Source organism: Dromiciops gliroides, chromosome 2 (genome assembly GCF_019393635.1).
Source record: "Dromiciops gliroides isolate mDroGli1 chromosome 2, mDroGli1.pri, whole genome shotgun sequence".
Taxonomy (NCBI): domain Eukaryota; kingdom Metazoa; phylum Chordata; class Mammalia; order Microbiotheria; family Microbiotheriidae; genus Dromiciops; species Dromiciops gliroides.
In genome coordinates, this window is record NC_057862.1 from 158,405,173 (window position 1) to 158,420,127 (window position 14,955).

Here is a 14,955-nt window from a genome sequence, read left to right on the forward strand (position 1 = left end):
CTCTTCTCTGATTTCTTACTCATTCTCTTGCTCCTTTTTGCAGGCCTTTTATAAAGGCTTTATTTCCAGAAAATCTACAAGCAGACAAGAAAGGGCGTCCAACCACTGCTGGCAGCAAGATTAAGGTATGTTTTGGTTTGAGTTGTCATTTAGACTGTGGCTAGGGAAAATTTACCCTAGGGCCTGAGACTGGGTTTCAGGGCTCGAGGGCAAAAGTGAAGCCAAAGAGATAGGTGGGGCTTGATCAAGAAAACACTTGAGGATTGATGCAACTGCTTGACTAGGGGTCACAGGTCATCAGCTGAATTTGCTTTGGCTGAATATAAATCCCAAATGGATGTTAAGTACTTTGACTATTATTCAGCAGATGATAATCAGCTGCTCCCTAAGAGGAAGTGGATTTTAGCTGAAGCTGGAGGAATTTTTGTTAAACCTAAGAGGAAAGTTTCTGATTCAGAGCCATGTCTAGAAGTCTAGATTCAAATCTGTGTTCCAAATTCAGGCCCGAGACCAGCCAGTTTCAGAGCTTTATGGACCTGAAATCTGCTGGGCTATTAAAGAATGTTCATTTTATCTTATTCTCCTCCTCTTCCTCCTCCCCTCCCCCCTTCACAAACTGTTTGTTGATTGTCTCATTTGTCTGTGTGGATGCTCAAAGGTAAGAAGTTCAGAATTTGTCGACATGTATTTAATATACACAGTGTATAAAAAAGGGAAGAAGAATGCTTGAAAAGAGTATTGGTGTGGATGGATTGAGCAGATTCAGAGTTAGAAGATATGGGTTCAGATCTTGGCTCTGCTACTTACTACTTTTGTAATGCTAAGCAAATGACCTCCCTTGGCCTCATTTCCCTCATCTGTAAAGTGTAAAGTTTGGACTGGATGACCTCTGAGATCCTGAAGCCTATAAAGAAGGGCTTTGATTAAGGAAGGAGACAAGCCAAATACACATGGCTCCTGTGCTTTCAAAGAAATACATATCCAAATGTTAATAGATAATGAGCTAATTGAATATCTTTTCAGCATCATTTTCCATTACTTCCTAATACAAATTCCGGTTTTCTGGCAGGTTTTATTCTTGATCATCCCATTCCCACTCCCACTATCTCACTACACCCATCCCACACATACTTCATTCTCTTTCCCTAAATGGCACCTGAAATGCCATTCTCTCTTTGCCTAGACACATTAATCCATCTTTCAAAGCTCAGTTCAAAACCCATTGCATTGACTAAGCCCTCCCCAGTGACTCCAGCCAGCATTTCTTTCCTGTCTTTGTGAATATCCCCATATATTGTACAGATCAGAACAACAGTAGGCTTACCTGGGAATAATAAAGATAAGCCTACCCATAAATTTAGGCAAAAAAATTGTTTTATAGTTTAGCACTTTATCATATTCTGTCCTATGTTGTCTTCTTTTTTAATTTGTTTGTATTATCTCCTTTCTCTAAGGGAATTAGAAGCTCCTTAAGGGAACAGGACAGTGTTATATGCCTCTTATTTCTCTAGGGTGCTTAGTACAGTGCTGGTCATATTGTCATAATACCCACTCGGATTTACATAACATTTTCTGGTTACAAAGTGCTTTTCCATACTTTCTAATTTGATTATCACAAAAATCCTGTGACTGGAATAGTATAAATAGTTCTAATCCCATTTTGTAGATGAGCAAATTGAGGCTAAGAGATTAAGGGGCTAGCTGGGACACAGAATTAGGTTTTGGGACTCATGTCCAATGCTCTTTGCTTTGTGCTTTGCTATAATATCCTCAGTAAATAGCTGTTTTGAATAAGTGCTGAGGGAGTCAGACAAGGGACAAGATTAGAGTCATGGATTCATTAGGCTTCACAAAAGGAAATAAATTGTAAGCTGGCTTCTGAGGGAAGGGGAATAAGTCAGCTTGTGCCTAGGGCTGGAGAGAGGAGGAGCAAGTCCTTGGCCATGGACAGTCATCACATTAGGCTGGCAAGAGCTCGCTGTCCATGGCAAGCGTATAAGAGAAATTCTCAGAAGCCACAAACATTAATATCTGCATGCAGCTTGTGACTCATGAGTTCAGTTGTAGGTCCAGACTTTAGCTCTGGGGTGGAAAATCTGGTCACATGGCTCTCAAATTCATATCCAAAGGACCCAAATCAGCAGGGTTGCACATGACCAAACTTTGAAACTAGCTGGATTTTCCCCCATGTCTGTTTCATGATGTATAAGGATGCCTATAAAAGAGGTGATAATCTCTTTCTGACTTGACACTCCCCTCCTCCCCCATCCCAACCAATAGCTTTAATCATTTGTTTATTTTTTCAGTTGAATTCTATGGCTTAATAAATAGCACTGCCACACACAGTGTTGATGACTAGCACTGCTTGCCAGTGAACTGAAGGTTCAGTATCTAGTTTAACCTTCAGTTTATCCAGCAATCTGCTCACTTCTGTCCCTCATCACACCCCACTTTCTGTACCCTGTGGTTCACTTGAAAAGGAAGATACTGACCACTCAACCCCCCCTCCCCTTGTAGAGGGGATTTCTTATTATTCCAAGACAAAATGGCATAGTGAATAGAGGGTGGGCTTTGGAATCAGCAAGATGTGGCTCTTAAGTCTTACTATAGACCTATACTATGATCATGGGCAAATCTCCTAACCTACCAGTGCCCTCCGGAGATCCTCTAATACTATTAGTTACAGCCGCGTTGTTGATCTTTATCCATGAAGAGATTTTCCCACACTGAGAATTCTCCCAAACTGATGAAATTACAAGTTCCACTCAAAATGGAGCAAAACATACTGTGCTGGTCTGTATTGTAAAAATCATTTTAAGACATTCCTTCCCATTGGGTGCACTGAAATTTTAGGATCTGTCTGCAGGTTCATAACTTTCCATTCCCTCTCTTAAGAATATTTCCCCTGTTAAGGAGTTTCTTGAAAAACATTAAGAGGATTTTACCGCATTGCATAATAATGTACGTGGCAGTTGGGAGAGGAGGATTTCTTCGCCATGGCTGTAGGGATATGAAGTACAAACAGTGTTGAAATCCATGCCAATGGCACTTGAATACCCAGTTTATGAGATAGAAAAAAAAATGTTTCATTTGGTTCCCACTGAGCCAACTATAAATTAACAGAAAAACATGGTGAAACTCTCAGCAGAGGCTTAGCGAAAATCCAGATGCTGCTGCTCCCACTTTGTTTTCTAGGACATTGTGGAGCAAAATGAGCCTTTCAGTTGATCAAAGTCCAAGGCAGAGCTCGGGTGGAGGACAGCTGAACTTTGAATCCTCCAGTAAGACACAGCCTCTTCCACAGGATGGTTAAAGGTGCCCATGGCTTCATCACACCCAGTTTCCACTTCCCTTTTTAACTTGTATTAGCCGTCCTTAGAGACCTCGGCTATAAAGTGTCATTTGGGTGGTCTCTTGGGGCTGGAAGATTCTAATGTGTCTTCCAAAATTCTCCTTTTTTTCTCCCTGAATTAATTCCCTTTTATTTTAATCTGACTACCTGAACTACAACTACAACAGGGAGAACAGGGCTTTCCCCTGAGACCTTTATCATTGATAGAACATCAGCAGTGTAGAAACACCTGAGCTTCACATTTAGTTTGGCAGAACTAGGAAAGCTTACCAGATGGAAGCTGCACCTCACATGAATTTTTCACTGACTATTCCCCAGAGAGAGCTCTTTCTTGTTTTGTTTTGGGGGTTTTGTTTGTTTGTTTGTTTGTTTGTTTTTGTGAAGCAATTGGGGTTAAGTGACTTGCCCAGGATCACACAGCTAGTAAGTGTTAAGTGTCTGAGGTCGGATTTGAACTCAGGTCCTCATGACTCCATGGCCGGTGCTCTATCCACTGTGCAGCCTAGCTGCCCCAAGAGCTCTTTCTTGAACCTCTGATTCTCAACCCATGAGGTATTCCTGACAATGTTCAAAAATCCCCCACCTTTCACCTGGATTTGTCTTAAAACTTGGACTTTAGGTCATATTCAGTGCTCCTTGCCCTTGTCAAAATTGCTAGCCACAGTGGAGATTAGCCCTAAGTTTGACAAGGATTTTTTCCTTTTCTTTATTTTATTCTGAACTTAAGAAATAAAATAAGCATTTCCAAAATATGATCATACATAAAACTGCAAATCTATTAAGTACAACTTGCTAATCATTTTAAATATATAATAAAAATTATCATGTAACTTTCTTTTGTTCCTTTTTTCCTTCCCTCCCCCCACCCAGAGATCCTACCGCTAGACGTGTGTGTGTGTGTGTGTGTGTGTGTGTGTGTGTGTGTGTGTGTGTGTGTGTGTGTGTGTGTGTGTAAAACCATTCTGTATATACTTCTATTTATCATTTCTTTCTGGGCTAGACAAAGGAATGGTTCACGTTGTTAAAGACATGATTAAGGAGTCTTTTTTCATTCGCCTTCAGAGGTATGCTTCTGTCAGTGAACATGTTTAAAAAGTCATATTTGCTAAGCTTCTTTTCAATAAGTCCAAAGCAAAAAGAGGATATTTGAAGAAAAAAATTGAATTCTGTAAGAAAATGAACCCTTAACAAAAGAAGGACAGTGAGAATAGAAGCCGTAGTCATAAAGTCCTTTGATAAATAGTTATGTGAACCTGGACAAATCATTTACCATCTCAATCCCTCAGGTAACTGTCTATTGTTATAAATTGCAGATGACCTTCAATGGTAGGGGCAGTTTCTTCACCATGACTTTCCTGTACTGAAAAGAATTATAAATTTGGTCCCCTCCCTTCAATTTCCACCCCCTCTTTAAAAAAAAAGAGAGAGTTAGGAAAATCAATAGCTATTGACTCAATTTTGAATATTAAAAATAATTATACCATAACATTGTATTACACAAGATTGTATCAGGGTGACATAGTAAAAAACAAAAAAACAAGGGCTCTGTAAATCAGAAGGCCTAGGTTCAAATCCTACCTCTGACAATGACTACTTTTGAGACCTTGGCAAGTCACAACTTCCCTGGGCCTCAGTTTCCTTAACTATAAAATTAAGCAATTCAAGTAGATTACCTCTGAGGTCCCTTCTAGCTCTAGACTTTTGATGCTATGTATACAGATGACATAAAGTTTTATGGATCTACCAAAAACACATTAAACAAGTTGGAGGGTTTTTTTTTAATCTCAGGAAAATTTCCTAATGATAGCAAAATGTCCTTGGGACTCTACTCATTTTACAGATGAAGAAACTGAGGAAGACAGGGTTAAGTGACTTGCACAGGGTCACACAGCTAAATATCTGAAGCAGGATTTGAACTTAGGCATATGTCTTCCTAATTCTAAGACCACTGATCTATCCATTGCACCACCTAGCTAGCTGCCCTCCCTCTGTGTATATAGTGTTCCTATCAATAGATCATATAATTAATCCCTTTAGTTTACCATAGCAGGAGGCTTCAAGATCCCTTCTTACTCTAGGATTCTATAATCCATCTTCTTCCAGGCTATGGTATCCTTCCCTAGAGTTCTCTTGATAGTCCTCTGAAAAGTGGACATTTCTGAAAGACTTTGCAGATCCCACCAGTCAATCATTCTACCAATCAATAAATGCTTGTAAGCCCCTAAAATATGCCAGACACTAGGCAAAAGGCAGTCCCTGTCCTCAAGGTGCTTACATTCTTTTTTTTTTTTTAAGTGAGGCGATTGGGGTTAAGTGACTTGCCCAGGGTCACACAGCTAGTAAGTGTTAAGTGTCTGAGGCCGGATTTGAACTCAGGCACTCCTGACTCCAGGGCCAGTGCTCTATCCACTGCACCACATAGCTGCCCTGAGGTGCTTACATTCTAATGGGATACTTTATTCTTACTGACTAGGTTATTCCCCATAGAACTGGTTATTTTTCATTTAATTATTTTAAGGGCCCGTGAATTTGTTCATTTGAGTACTCCTTTTCCTAAAACAGTGAACCTAACTCTGCTACAATTTTTTTTTTAGTGAGGTAATTGGGGTTAAATGACTTGCCCAGGGTCACACAGCTAATAAGTGTCAAGTGTTTGATTTCAGATTTGAACTCAGGTCCTCCTGACTCCAGGGCTGGTGCTCTATCCACTGCGCCACCTAGCTGCCCCTCTGCTACAGTTTAATAGAGAATATTTGGGGCAGGTAGGTGGCGCAGTGGATAAAGCACCGGCCCTGGAGTCAGGAGGACCTGAGTTAAGTGTCTGAGGCCGGATTTGAACTCAGGCACTTAACACTTACTAGCTGTGTGACCCTGGGCAAGTCACTTAACCCCAATTGCCTCACTAAAAAAAAAAATGTAATTGAGAATATTTGCCAATTGTGGCAACATAAAAATTTCATTTTCCCTGAAGCCTATTCATGAAGAGCTTCTCTAAATTTAGCTAAGCTGGTTCTCAGGCAACATATAGCCTGTCTAGCTTTTGGTAGGACCTACCAGAGCCTCTGCTCTTCTGGCATTGACTTCCTGAATCCAGCATCTCCTCCATGACACAATGAGACCTCAGAGGAAGAGGGTAACAAGGTAGTACAGCTTCCTCTAGTCTATCAGTGATCCTAATAGCTTGAAAGCCAAACCTGTTCTTTGAGAGGGACAGCTAGGTGCCACAGTGGATAGAGTGCCAGTCCTGGAGTGAGAAAGACTCATCTTTCTAAGTTCAAATCTGGCCTCAGACACTTTCTAGCTGGGTGACCCTGGGCAAGTCACTTCACCCTGTTTGCCCCAGTTTCCTCCTCTATAAAAACAGCTAGAGGAGGAAATGGCAAACTACCCCAGTGTCTTTGCCAAGAAAACTCCCAAATGGGGTCACAAAGCCAGACACAATTGACCAAAAGGAAAAAAAAAAACCTGAAATGCCTCAAAAAGATCCAAAGGCTATAAGGGGGGGGGCAGCTAGATGGCGCAGTGGTAAAGCACCAGCCCTGGATTCAGGAGTACCTGAGTTCAACTCTGGCCTCAGACACTTGGCACTTACTAGTTGTGTGACCCTGGGCAAGTCACTTAACCCTCATTACCCTGCAAAAAACAAAAACAAAAACAAAACAAAGTCTATAAAGGGCCAGTGCTATTTGGCTGGCACAGTTACTCTCTCTGGTAAGAGCTCATAAAAGCAGAATGCCACCAGTGTTATGAGCATTAGGAAGATGGCCAACATTGCACCTTGTGGAGGATGAAATTGGTAAGAGAGAAGGATAAAGCATTTAAGGTGATGTGGAGATGATATGGTAACAGGGAAATAAAAGTGGGGAGAGATCTCATACTTTGAGGCTGTATCAGCCTTCCCATGGACACATACAGCCCTTTAACTTGAGGCCCCACAAAACTAGGTGGTACAGTGGATAATGTGCTGGACTTATAATCAGGTAGACATGAGTTCAAATCTAATCTCAGACACTTAACTAACTGTGTGACCCTGGTCAAGTCACTTAATCTCTGCTTGCCTCAGTTTCTTCATCTATAAAATGAGGATAATGATAGCACCTACCTTGCAGGGTTGATGTGTAAGGATCAACTGAGGTAATACATCTAGCCCTTTACAAACCTCAAAGCACTATATACATGGTAGCTACTGTTAATGTGCAAAGGAATATAATAAATTAATAGGTCTTTGTGAAGAAAATCTAAATTTTTAGTAGTTGTAGTATAAATCAGTGAAAGTTAATAGAGATGCAGTGGAGCATAGTGGGAAAATCATTGGTTCAAGTTAAGCATGGGTTCCAACCCAACCTCTGACAAGTGCATGTTTGCACTCATATAATAAGTGTTCAGTCAGTCAGTTAGTAACTATTCAGTCTGACTCCAGTGGTCATTTAGTTCAATTCAGTAAACATTTATTATGCTATCCTGGTCAGTGAGGGGGAAATAAAGAGTCATTAGATATGGCCTCAGTGCCTTCTTGGATCCTGTAGTCCACTAGGGGAATTAATTTGTCACAAATAAGTTTACAATTTTTTAAATGGAAGGAGAAATTGAATAGACCATGGGCCTAAACTTGGAACTACAGCCCCTTCATTTTATAGGTAAAGAAAATGAGACCCAGGTGATTGAGTGACTTCTCCATTGTTACACAAATAAGAGATTGCCTAGCTGGGACATGAGCCCAGATCCCAAATCCAGGTCTCCTTCCAAGACAACATGCCCAAACCTTCATGAAAGGACCAAAATATTGTGAGAGTTTGAAAGAGGAAGAGATTTTATCAGTTTGAGAGGAGCTAGGTGGTAGAGTAGATTGTGTTGGATTTAGAGTCAAGAATACCTGAGTTCAAATCCTAGGCAACTCATTTATCCTCTGCCTGCCTCAGTCCCCTCATCTATAAAATGGAGATAATTATTAGTACCTACCTCACAGGATTTTTGTAAGGATCAAATAAGTTAACATATGTAAAGTGCCTTGGAAATGTTCATGTGCTACATAGAAGTTAGCTAATATTATGATGGGGAGAATCGGAAGGTGGCATTTGAACTGGGCTTTGGGGGCAATGGGTAAGATTTCAGCTGGTGGCCATGGCAAGGAGGACATTCTGGTATGGAGAGTAGCAAATCAAATTGGTTGAGTCATTTTTAAAGGGTGTGTTTTGAATACATCCTTTGTTTTAAAAGTCTGCATTAGATGTTTAGATATGCTCAATAAAAAGCAATCATAACACGGGGGTGGGGATGGGAACAAAGGGGAGGGAATCTGTGAAACGTTTTTAGGAATGTCATTGCTGATGATCATCATCTATGCCTTGAACCATTTCATGGTGCCAATAAAACCAATTTGCTTTGATCTCTCTTGCCAAATTCTATCCTTGAGGATGTATTGTAAATGGATCCATTGCCATTGGTTTTGAGCAGGGGATAGAGAGATTAACTGATCCTGTAGATTTACCCTAAAATTAGATTTACCCTAAAAATGATAAAGCCTATGAATAGCCAGTGTTTTGGAGAGCATTCCCTGAGGAAATATAAACTTAATGTTTGTTATTATTTGGATATGTAAATATATATTCTTATGGTCCTTGGGCATTCTTCCAAATACAAAAACCTACTGTAAACTAGATTTGCTGAGGGGGCAGCTAGGTGGCACAGTGGATAAAGCATCGGCCCTGGATTCAGGAGGACCTGGGTTCAAATCCGGCCTCAGACACTTGACACTTACTAGCTGTGTGACCCTGGGCAAGTCACTTAACCCTCATTGCCCCACAAAAACAAACAAACAAACAAATAAAAGATACCATAGATAATGAAATAATATTAAAAAAAATTAAAAAAAAAAACTACATTTGCTGAAAAAGTTGACCCATTGAGTAATGCCAGATATCCCATCTCATTTCATAACATTAAAGGCAAAATTCTCAGCATTGCCTGTCCTTGAAATTCTGTGAAAAGTAAAACATGAAGGATTGGGGGGGAAGTGTGGCCTAGTCTTGTGTGGCAACAGTATGACTTATAGCATCATAAATCTAGAACTATAAGGAATCTTAGATGTGATCTAGCCCAGCCCCCTCATTTTTTACATAAGGTAACTAAAGGCCTGGAGAGGTTAAGTGAGTTGTTCAAGGCAGAAGAATACTGATAAATGTTTAACAACCAGCCCCCCCCAAAAAAAAAATGTGAGCAGGGCACACTTTTAAGTTAAATCTATATCATTTACATTTTTCCCATCACTTTCTTAAGTCTATATATTCTTTTTTTTTTTTTTTTTGGTGAGGCAATTGGGGTTAAGTGACTTGCCCAGGGTCACACAGCTAGTAAGTGTTAAGTGAGGCCAGATTTGAACTCAAGTCCTCCTGACTCCAGGGCCAGTGCTCTATCCACTGTGCCACCTAGCTGTTCTTCACTTTCTTAAGTCTAGATAATAAACAAAATAATAAATCGAGCCCTGATTTATGGTGTTCATAGCTATCCAAGGCATAAATGCTCACCCTGAAATTTTAACAAGCCACTGCTGGCTGACTCTAGCATACCCCTGATTTAAGGTCTCACTAGTTATTGACTGAGCTAAGATTTTAATTCAGGTTCTGTGATGACTCCAATTATATTAACACTTTTTCCATTCTACTTTCACATGGCCTTGTTGGTGAAGACAAAATTGAAGGTTCTTGAATGATTTGAAAGAAACTAGGAGTCAGAAATCCTCAAGATGGCAAAATATATTCCAACTGAACAGACTTTAATTCAAATTTTAAAAAAAGAGTGGGTTGAAATTGCCAACAAGGTACCTACAACATGAGACATAATGGAGAATGATTTAAACGCCAAAAATCAAAAAGACGCAAAGGCTGGGAAGATTTTTCTCTTTGATACGGGAATTAAGCCTGCAGGGAGACACCTGAATCACACTGCCCAGGAGGCTATGCCTTTTTGTACTCTGCCGTGTGAGAAAGACAAACTTGATACTTTGATGAGAAAGGCAAAACAATTAAGGAATCACAAGTGGGAACTTACTCCTAAAAGTCCCCTTTGAGGTTTGTCACACCGTCAGCATAGTTTATTAGCCTGACCTCTGACACCTGGGGTTGGCAAGATTTTAAGGGAAAAGCTCCATTCATCTTGGGCTTGCTCTTCAAAAATGCATCTTTTTTTAAGTAAGCTTAGTAATCAGCAGTAAGCACAAGCCAGAAGAGAGAGAGGCTGGGTAGCTTCTTAAATAGGGTAAGTGGTCTCTGCATCAGGAGAGACCTCTCTTCTGACAGGACTGGCATTGAGCAAGTCACTTAATGTCTCTGGGCCCCATCTACATAGGTAACAGGAGTTTCCTCATGGGGAATTAATTCCCTATACCCATTGAATTAAAGGTCCATTCTTATCTAAGAGTAATCACATTAGCCAAATCAAGTATGTGATGAAATCATCTGCAGAAATGTAATCTCTCAAGTGGTACAGTGGACAGAGCACTAAGCCTGTAGTTCAGAAGACCTCAGGTCAAATCCAGCCTCAGACACTTAGTAACTGTGTGACCTTGGACAAGTCAATTAACTGCTGTCTGCCTCCAGTCCCTCAACTGCAAAATGAATGAATGAATGAATGAATGAATGAACGAATGGTGCCTGCCTGCCACAGTTGTTGTGAGGGTCAGATGAGATAATATTTGTAAGGCGCTTAGCACAGTACCTTGAACATAGTAAGAACTTAATAAATGTTAGCTATTATTATTTACAGTTGTTAAAGGAAAAAAGCAGATAAACAAGCCTTAACAAAATAGAAAAGCTTCTATATTTTTAATATATTGACCTGAAACATTTCTCATTTTCTTATCTTTTCTATTCTATCAGGTTTTGTTGCTGCTGCTATTTTTATATCAAAGTCTATTTTGAAGTGATTTCTTTACTCTTCATTACCCTAGGAATTATAACTTGTTAAAGAACTGAGATATATGTGGGGTATATATGTGTGTATACCATGGAGACTTTACACCCACCTAATCTGTGATTTACACATCTTTTTATATTATTATATATAATATATGCTTATTATTTATTATTGTCTTATACAAGTGAACATAATATAATAGTAAGATTGAACGATATGCATATATGACCTTGGAACTGGGGGGTAAATCACAGAGGGATGGTCACAGCCTTTAGCTATTACTGTGATAATTGATTAGTACATTGGTGAGATAATTTTGTCAGTTTAGGTCATTGTTAACTTGAAAGGCAGGGAGATCCTGGTCCTGAGAATTGGGGAGAGAAGGGAGCTTTTCAGAGCAGGAAAGAGGAACTGATGAATAAAAAAAAAAGAAACCCACATTGAGATGTGTTTGTGACAGGGATGGAGGGCAACAAAATAGTACTATGCCTGGGTTTGATTTACCTCTGAAGTTTGGGATTCATTGTTAAGTAGTGAGTAACTAACACTTACCATTTGCTTTAACACGTTAAGTCAGTTAAGTATAGATAGATTCAATTCTCTGTGCTTAGAGTAGATCTCTTGGTCCCATACTGCCTACATCTACAGTTCCAGGGGATAATCATTGATATTTTTAAAGATGTGTCTGATGTACTCCAAAATCATGGAATCTTGGAACTGGGAAGGATCTCCTCAGGGGGGGAAACATATTTGTTGTATGGTTAAGAATCATAACATAGAAAAATAATTTGCCCAAAGTCATATAACAAATTAATAGCAATCCATAATTAGCAACCCTAATTCAGGTCTCTATCTCTTCTTACCTTGACTATTTTACATTTGTCTTCCTCTCTTTAATAACCTTCCAAGCACCCTGCTTTTAACGTGTTGCTTCTCTACTCAAAAACCTTCAATGGCTCCCAGTTACCAATGAATATAAAATAAATATCTGGTTACCTAAAGTTTGGTTCCAATCCTTCTAGTTTTACATCATACTCCGTGCCTTTGTATACTGATTGTACATTCCAACTAGATCAAACTGTTGGCTAATCTCTACTCTTGTCCAGTCATCTCTGTTTTCCTACCTTTACTCTGACATCCCCTATTTTTGGAATGGGCTTTCCCGCTATCCCTTCCCCCCATTTCCCATACATTGACATCCCTCCCATACTTCAAAGTCCTTATCCAAGCACCGCTTCTTCCATAAAGCTTCTTTCCTCACCACCACCACTCCCACCAGCCCGAGTTACAGAATCATAACAATTTTAGATATCTCAGGTTTGCTTGGTCTTCTTTACATCTATATCATTCTCCTTTGTATCACAGTCTTAGATTGTGAATTCAGGAAAGGGAAAGTGTGATATCTATCCTTGTATCCTTGCTGCTGCCTAATAACAGCGCCTTCTGTGTTTTATTTAGTTGTTTTTTGTTTTTTGTTTTTTTCAATCAAGGCCTGTAGTTTGAATCCCCAGGAAGGAAATTCCTTCTGCCAATGCAATAGTGCAACTGTACTCAACTCATAGTCTCAGGGAGTTGTCTGAGACACTGAGCATTGAAATGAAAGAAATATTTGCTTAGTGGTAGTGACAGAATCATTAGAGTTCACTTCTCCAAACCTCCCAGTTTCCATTATCTTGGAGTATCTTAGGAATCATCAAAGAAAGATTATGTTCATTATGATTTTAGTACTAAGAGTTAAATTGTGAGCGTTGAGGTTTGAGTGCAGTGTATTATTGTGTTTAATATTCTTTAAAAATTAATAATCCATGGAAGGTAAATATCATGCCTTAGCTAAACAGAAAACTGAATTAATGGAACCCATCATGCCCCAGTGATTCTGGATACTGTATAAAGCAACCACTTGACTTAGGAGCTAGTTATATCAAAGCCATTCATAGATAAAATTATGAAGTAGGTCAAGTGAAAGGAAACTTATATAGCCCTTTTTTTCCGGTTGTGTTTTTCCTAATTAGTTGCTTCTGTTCCTAAGAATCACTTAAAGAAAGAGATATAATTTCAGTACAAATTTGTATTATATTTTATAGTTAAAAAGTATTTTCATAAACATTATTTCATTTGATTCTAGAACAATTTTCTGATAATATACTGTCAGTTTTATCATCCTTGTGTCAAAATGAGGCAGCATGGCATAGTGGGTAGAGTACCATCCTTGAAGTTAGGAAGACCTGAGTTCAGGTTCTGTCTGATAGATGACCCTAAGGCAAACCACCTAGTCTCTCAATGCTTTGTTGTTGTTCACTCGTTTTTCAGTCTTCATGATCCCATTGGGAATTTTCTTGGCAAAGATACTTGAATGGTTTGCTGTGTCCTTCTGCAGCTCACTTTATAGATGAGAAAACTGAGGCAAACAGGGTTAAGTGACTCACCCAGGGTCATGCAGTTAGTAAGTGTTTGAGGTCAGATTTGAGCTCGTGTCTTCCTGACTCCAGACCTGGTACTCTATCCTCTGTGCCAGCTAGCTGCCCTTTCTCTCAGTCCTAAGACTCATTGCAGACAATTTGTTGATCTGTATCTGTGGCAGAGTTTTCTTACCAGGTGTTTCCCACAGAAATAACATCATAGGTTTGCATAAATACATATTTACGAGGAAAAGTGAGGCTCAGAAAGAGAGGTTTAAATGAGATTTAGTAAGTAATAGAGCCAAGGCTGTCTCACTTGACTCCACAATGCCACTCTGGCAAAATTCAATTCAAGTGAATGATTTTATTTGTCATTAGCTCTGATAATGACTGCGTGGAGGAGGAGAACTTTGAAAACATTGGCATTGGTGAGGCTCTGGGCTCATGAATTGGATTTGCCTTGGAGGGTCCTTTGCCTGGCCCTGGAGGAAATGGTGAAGTAGTCAAAGTTTCAATTCAGTGCCATCCCTGGAGTCTTCAGTTCGAAAACTGAGTTTTAGGAAGGCCATTGATAAACTCAGCTCATCCTGAGGATGCTGAACTAGGGATACTTTCCTTGCAGAAGAAAAGGTGTGTGAGGAGGCGAGAGGAGAGAGGAGACATGATCATGATCTCTCACTCTTCTTTACCCCCAAAGGCAGAATTTAGAGCAACTGGGGTAGAATTCCATTCAAATCCATAAATACTGAATTTTAGCCTTCCATGTTTAAGACCTTGTTGCTAGCCTCTAGGGAGACAAAGACAAAAAATAAAAGTCCTTGATGTCAAGAAATTTATATTTCACTGAAGAGTAGAAATGTTTAGTTCAGTCAAGGAATATATTTCCTAACAAGTAATCATTCAAAAGTTTAAAAAGACAGTTTGGGGAGGTAGTGAATTCCCCTTTAATTCTCTGCTTACTCCTTCCCATCTATGGCCCTTGTATACATAGAGCACCTTCCCAAGCCTTACATTAATGAAACACCTCCTTGTTCTGTATTTCCTTTCCCTACTTCCTCCTTATTGCCAGAGCCCCATTCCCTTTAGACCTTGTACTGAGGAACTAATAAGCTATTTCTTGCCAAGTAAACAATAAATTGATTGCTCTACTCTGCTGCATTATTACCCAACTCTCACCTTTCCTCCCTTGGCCTCCCATGAACCCCCTCCCCACATATATATAAATATATTTAATCACTGTATTCTGGAGGTGATATTCTGACTCAAGAATGGACAGGTTTCAGCACCAAGCCT

General features: G+C 39.6%; 1 protein-coding gene across 1 annotated transcript in view; it reads left to right on the plus strand.

Annotated features, from left to right (window-relative positions):
• MYO1E (myosin IE) overlaps window positions 1-14,955 on the plus strand; it is a 238,269-nt gene that overhangs the window by 142,461 nt on the left and 80,853 nt on the right. Inside the window, exon 16 of the mRNA XM_043988760.1 lies at window positions 44-125. Within this exon, the coding sequence (XP_043844695.1) occupies window positions 44-125 (82 nt within the window). The remainder of the gene's footprint in view (window positions 1-43; window positions 126-14,955) is intronic.